General features: G+C 37.9%; 1 protein-coding gene across 3 annotated transcripts; it reads right to left on the minus strand.

Moving 5' to 3' along the window:
* Positions 1–1,207: 1,207 nt before the first annotated feature.
* Positions 1,208–5,870, minus strand: PPDPFL (pancreatic progenitor cell differentiation and proliferation factor like). Of its 3 annotated transcripts, none has more exons than XM_062189600.1 (5): positions 5,613–5,867; positions 5,243–5,328; positions 4,010–4,087; positions 3,807–3,906; positions 1,208–2,055 (listed from the first exon to the last, which is right to left on the minus strand). In XM_062189600.1, the coding sequence occupies exons 2-5, from the start codon at positions 5,295–5,297 to the stop codon at positions 2,043–2,045; spliced, it is 246 nt and encodes an 81-aa protein (XP_062045584.1). In that variant the 5' UTR covers positions 5,298–5,328; positions 5,613–5,867; the 3' UTR covers positions 1,208–2,042. The 3 variants fall into 3 exon arrangements, with proteins under 3 accessions (XP_062045584.1, XP_062045583.1, XP_062045582.1); XM_062189599.1 differs by lacking the exon at positions 1,208–2,055 and adding an exon at positions 2,065–2,156 and having other exon boundaries at positions 5,559–5,870; XM_062189598.1 differs by lacking the exon at positions 1,208–2,055 and adding an exon at positions 2,065–2,156 and having other exon boundaries at positions 5,613–5,869.
* Positions 5,871–6,418: the final 548 nt, after the last annotated feature.

Consider the following 6,418-nt stretch of genomic DNA (forward strand, 5'->3'; position numbering starts at 1 on the left):
GCTCATGGCAAGTTTGATTTAAAATCTTATGCAAAATTCAACTACTTAAAAATAATTTTGAGGGGCCGGTGTTGTAGCATAGCAAGTAAAGCCACTGCCTTCAACACTGGCATTCCATATGGGGAATGTTTGAGATCCAACCGCTCCACTTCCAATATAGCTCCCTGCTAATGCACCTAGGAAAGCAGCAGAAGATGGCCCAAGGGCTCATGCCCCTGCACCAGTGTAGAAGATCTTGACTTCTAGTTTTGGTCTGGCCTATCCTGGTCTGTTACAGCCACTGGAGAGTTCATCAGTACATGAAAGATCTGTGTGTGTGCATGTGTGTGTGTGCTCCTCTCTGTAACTCTGAGTTTCAAATAAATAATTAGATCTTAAAAAATAAGTGACTTAGAGAAATAGTAACATCAATCTAAGCTAATATAAAAGCTGTAATTTTTGGCACAAAGTACTGTAAACACAAAGGCCAAAAAATAATAATTTAATGAATGCTATCCTTCTGAAGAGAAAGTACCATTCACTAATCTACTTTGAGAAATTCACCAAATACCCTAAATAAGCAGTGTGTTCACATATACCAAATGGTTAAAGAAAAGAGAATTTGTTAACAATAATACAAGCAAGATATCCTACTTTGACCATATTATTCTTATTTTTCATATTTGTTTCAGTTTATAAAAGTCGGTCTTTAATCATTGTGATTAAATTTTACACTAACCTCCTGAAAAACCTACCAACATAAATCTGCCTGTATAAATATAGAAAAACTACATATGCAGATGACCACCAGGAAAATCGTAACATGTAAGAGTATTATTGGTCAAAATTATATTGGAGTTCCTTCATTGACAACTAAGTGATAAACAAACAGGAAATTAATCAAGCATCCTTCCCACTTAGGAAGAATAAATGATTGGTCAGTCATATATAGTGTTGACATTTTGTCATGGTTATGAGAAGACAGTTTTGTTGACAATCATGTATGCTATACTGCATATTTAATGCAACATAACCCACATAACTATAGAGAAACCTACATTGGAGTTCAGCATGCCTCATATTTAAGCCTCATCTCTTAAACTGAAATATACTTTAAAGCATTATGCAAGAACATTTCAATTGAAATTAATCATCTACCCAATATTGAAGAAAAATGGGGTATATTCTACTCATGTAACAAATTTACACATCAGAAATTTTTCCAGTGTTCCTTTTTATATTTACATTTTTATTTTCTGATTATACACAAAACTTGTCATATTAGAAAATGTAAAGATACAGAAAAGTAAGTAAGAAAGAAAATGAGAATCACTCGCAATTTTGTGTCCAGACATAGCTACTGTTACCGTTTGGCTTAGGTCCTTCCAGTCTATTCTTATGCTTATTTATTAATTATGCTCTTTAATACAACTAAAATAACACCATATGGTAAATTATCCTGCTTTTTACATTTCCTATGGAATAAACAATTTTTCAAAATGTTAACTATTACTTAACATCATGAACTTTAAATTCTGCATAATAACCAATTGGTTACAAGTATGATACAGAGTGTAAGAAATAATATGTTGAAAGATATGTCTGCTTTTTCCAACTTTTATGATTAAAAACAAGTTTTGTGACATTTTTTTACACACATCAAACCATTGCTGTTATGTGAAGCACAGCTGCTTGAATTGTAAGGATCCTAAATCACCCAACAGACATACAAAGAGTCTAACTTAAATTTCTTGATAACAAAAACATGCATAATGAAAGCGTTATTTCAGATAAATCACTGCATTTGAAGATTCTAATTATTTTAAAAGGGCATGAGTTGCTAAAGGCACTTTTCAAATATTCTCCACAAAGCTGTTACCACTTGCATTGCTAGTATGGAGGGAAACTCCTAAACGTTTGCTGTATCGCTGACTGTTATAATCTTGTCTCATAAGTGAGATCTCTTCTTACCATGGGGAGAATCCTCTGCATTGGCCGCAGTGCTGGAGATCGAGGGCTTGCCCCGTGGCACTGCAGCAGGGAGAGGATCTCGATTGCCAGTGTCAACTGTGAGTGCTGTGTAAAAGAGTCAATGTCAACAGCAGGCTCGCAGCAGGGCAACACACAGATGATCAGCTCCCAAATGCACCTCTGGAATTTAGGCGGACTTTAGGTGTCTTCACAACCAAAGTAAAGTGGAGAAATAAATAAAACACTTGTCTCCATAATCCAAATCCATAAAATTGATGAACAGAGTAAGGAAAATAGCTTTTCCACAACCAGCACTGCATTGATTTTCAAAAAAAATATTCTAAATATTGATTCTACTTTTATTTATCTTCGGTGGGATATTCATCAAAAACATAATGTTCTAACATCAGAATATATGAAATTCATTATTATACATTTTTATTCCATTTAGCTGCTGGTCAATAAAGTATCTAAAAATCGAAATAAGAACTTCAATAACAACTGTGCAATGGAATGTGTTAGAGTTATAAATGTACGGAAACAGCTGCACACAAACCCCCCAATTCATTTTAAATGAGTAACTGGCCCCATACAGCTGCAAATCAAAACCCACTGCAAGACTAGACAAGGTTTTCTAGGACAACAATAATGGCGGGGCCAGCACTGTGGCACACCAGGTAAAGCCGACACCTGCAGTGTCAGTATCTCATATGGGCCCCCTGGTTGGAGTCCCCACTGCTCTACTTCTGATTCAGTTCTCTGCTATGGCTTGGGAAAGCAGTAGAAGATGGCCCTGAACCCACATGGGAGATCTGGAAGAAGCTCCTGTCTCCTGGCTTCAGATCAGCACAGCTCTGGCCATTGGGGCCATTTGGGGAGTGAACCAGCAAATGAAAGACCTCTCTCTGTCTCTGTCTCTCTCTCTGTCTCTCTCTCTCTCTCTCTCTCTCTCTCTGTCTCTCTCTGCCTCTGCCTCTCTGTAACTTTGCCTTTCAAATAAATAAATGCATATTTTGCTAAAAATGGCTATGTTTTGTTTGACTACGACTTTGTCTAAATAAGATCGAAGTCAGCGAACTCAAGAGGCTTCCATAGACTTGGAAACTCATGACTAGAGCCTAGGGAGATTACTGACACAGTAAACAAGAGTGTCAAATTGTTAAGTCAACAACAGGAGTCACTGTGTACTTACTCCTCATGTGGGATCTCTGTCCTTAATGTGTTGTCCAATGTGAATTAATGCTATAACTAGTACTCAAACAGTATTTTACACTTTATGTTCTGTGTGGGTGCAAACTGATGAAATCTTCACTTAATATGTACTAAATCGATCTTCTGTATATAAAGATAATTGAAAATGAATCTTGATGTGAATGGAAGGGGAGAGGGAGCGGGAGATGGGAGGGGTAAGGGTGGGAGGGAAGTTATGGGGGGGAAAAGCCATTGTAATTCATAAACTGTACTTTGGAAATTATGTTTACTAAATAAAAGTTTTTAAAAATTATATTCATGAAATAAAAGTTTTAAAAAATGGCTATGCTTTGCTCAAAGGTATTGGGAATACAATGTAGACCCTTGCCTCTGATTCCCAATCTGTTCCCCCTGAAAATGACACCAAGTGGCACAGGACTGTTCAATCGCTCTGGCATGACTGGAGTACAGGAATGTCCCCACTCTCACTGAAGGCTGACTTGAAGGAGAGGTCGGCTCTCTGCTTCACCCCGTGCCTCATCCAGGCTTCCTGCCGAAGCTTCAAGAAACAACCCATTGCTGCCCTGATGATTTTACACAGCCACAGCTGTACGCACTGTGCAGTCACTGAGTAGAAATGTCCTCCTCAGAAAAGGTTGACTCACCCACCACTGGATGGATCTTTGCTTCTCACATATGAGAGCTCGGGTCCAGGATGGAAAAAAGACTTAAACCACCAGGTGGATTCTGCCACTTCAGGGAATCCTGCCAAATAAAGATCATTTTACACCTTCGTCAAACCAATTGGAGAGGATAAAAGCAAGAGGGGGATAATGAAGGGAACAGTGGTAATAAATAAGCGAAGTACCTTGCTGGAATTTGTCATCATCCATGAAGTTAACTGAATCAGAGCCCGTTAAAGAACTATCTGAAGAAATACTGGACTCTGTAAGAAACAAAGGATAATGAGGAAATTAATAACTGGCAAAAGCATGAAAATACACACACATAATTCATATAGGAACTCTCAGATAATGTGTTCTGAAATCTGACTCAACAATTTATTAATTGAAAAATTGATCAAATTATTAATCAATTAAAAAAGCTTCTATAGTAAGGTATGCTCATTTCTATGTAAGCCTAATCTTTCTCTCTTGCCATAGATATAGATGTAGAAATTAGAATATATTGTAAATTTTGTCAAATTCAAAACATTAAGGAAGTACAAAATCATGAATGAATATAATTATACAACTTTAAAAATATCACACACGTATATATTTAAAATCCTATAAAACTCAACAAATTTAAAGATTAAGGAATTATTTTGAAAGACTAAACATTTTAGTTAACTAACTAGATTTATATCTAAAATGTGCAATTCTCTTAAAAGACTAGTATAAAATAATAACTTCTATTGATAAAATAACACCAAGTAAACAGGCATAATTTAACCTTTTTTGACAAAGGATAAATCAATAGACATTTCTAACTCAGGCTACAAACAATCCTTGCAATAAAAAATTTTCTATAGATTGATAGATTAGACATTTCCCAATAAACATGAACTTGGTTCTGAAATGTTCATTTTATGAGATTTCTCCATCTTATCTAAAGAGCTACAGTTTTCTTTGCAGCTATACATATGCACAGATGAAAAGCTTAATAAAAACAAAACTGACCAGATAGACAGATGCTGAGCTACTATGCACAGCAGAAAATGGAAATCAGAAAATGTTTGAAACAGCATCTTGCTCTTCCCTCTATTCTAAAGAATTTGATCTTATTTTATTATACACAATTCCAAGTTTTTAGGATATCTCATGAAAAACATGGTACATAAAATTGAGATTATGAAACAAATGCTTATGTTCATTCATTTAATTCATGGCTCCAAATACACAACAGAGACAAAGCAAAGTGATGAGGCTGGGCAGGACAGGTTCAGAGGCGTCCGTGGCTCCTGGTCTCATCTTTTTTACTGTCACCAACAGTTTCAGTTTTCTCCCTTGAGTTCTCAGTATAACATATTACATCAGTCGACAGCAGCAGCACCTCAAGTCCCAGTCCCAGGGCCGTCTCCAGTGACAATATGACTTACTCCGATAATACTGGTTTTTGGCCAGAAGGCAACCAATGGAAGGCACTGAAGCCATAGCTTCCCCTGTGTGCAGCTGTGAGCAGGAGCTGGGGAACAGGGACTGAGGGAAGAGAAGCTGATATTAACAACATGGAATTCCTTTTCCCTTTCACCATATGAATATTTTTTGAAAAAAGAATCATTTACCATATACTAAATATCTTATAAAAGGAACTTTATGCCTCAGAAAGAAAGTATATTTTAAAAAAAAAAGCCAGTTTACACAAAATTGTGAAAAAGGGTATTGCAGTAAACAACACAATCAAACTTAACTTACCCCAAAACCTGAAGTCAGAGAATGTATTCACCCAGCCACATAGCCACCACTCACCGGTTTGTTGTCTTCAATTTGATCTTTTAATATGAACTTGGTTCTAAAGTTGGTTCAGAAAATGCACATTTTGAAAGGACCAGAGCTCAGTGGTTTTGTTGAGACTGCACCAGCAAAGCTCCCAGGAGGCATGCAGAATGCCCCCGGTGCCCCGGGACACTTGAGCCCCTTATATAAGAATTCCCCGGCTGGCTGGAGCCTGAGCCGTGGACAACTCAGGGTGAGGCGGCACACAGCCAGCGCTGGGCAGGGAGAGAGAAGGGCCCTGCTCTGTCCATCTGCCCTCCAGCAGTCCAGAGGACCTTGGACTATGTCAGTGTGCCAAGATAGGCTGCAGTCAGCAGGAAAGAACTTGGCCCAGATGCTGCTGTGGACTCACTATTTCTTATAGCACAACTTACAGCTGGTGGTTACACAGAGAAGGACCCAGTACCCAGGTCATCGCCTCGGCCTTTAATATAGTCACACATTCTGTCCACAGAGCCATGCTGGGCATTCTGGGGGATGCCACGAGGAGATGGGACACACACACAGTCACAATGACACTAGTGGAGTCAGCAGGAAGACATCTGTGGAGCTTTGAAGGAATCCTGGGAAGATGGACAGGACAGGGAGTTAGAAACATTCAAGGGAATGACAACACCCAGGAGGAAATCGTGGAAAATGTGGGAAAATGTATGACATGGTAACAATGTAATTTATTGAGGCAAAAATGATTTTGATTTTAATTATAGTAACGTTTATTATGTAGATTGCTTTGCCATTTGATAGACTCAATTGACTCACAGATCAAATGTCAGTTCCTA

Source organism: Lepus europaeus, chromosome 4 (assembly GCF_033115175.1).
Source record: "Lepus europaeus isolate LE1 chromosome 4, mLepTim1.pri, whole genome shotgun sequence".
Classification (NCBI taxonomy): domain Eukaryota; kingdom Metazoa; phylum Chordata; class Mammalia; order Lagomorpha; family Leporidae; genus Lepus; species Lepus europaeus.

Bases quoted from the DNA above. Each gene is read 5' to 3' on its own strand.
- PPDPFL (XM_062189599.1), bottom strand. From the start codon at position 5,297: ATGGCTTCAGTGCCTTCCATTGGTTGCCTTCTGGCCAAAAACCAGTAT. The intron at 4,088-5,242 runs GTAAGTCATATT...TGTTTCTTACAG, and splicing joins CAAAAACCAGTATTATCGGA to AGTCCAGTATTTCTTCAGAT. The intron at 3,907-4,009 runs GTACTTCGCTTA...TTTATTTGGCAG, and splicing joins TGATGACAAATTCCAGCAAG to GATTCCCTGAAGTGGCAGAA.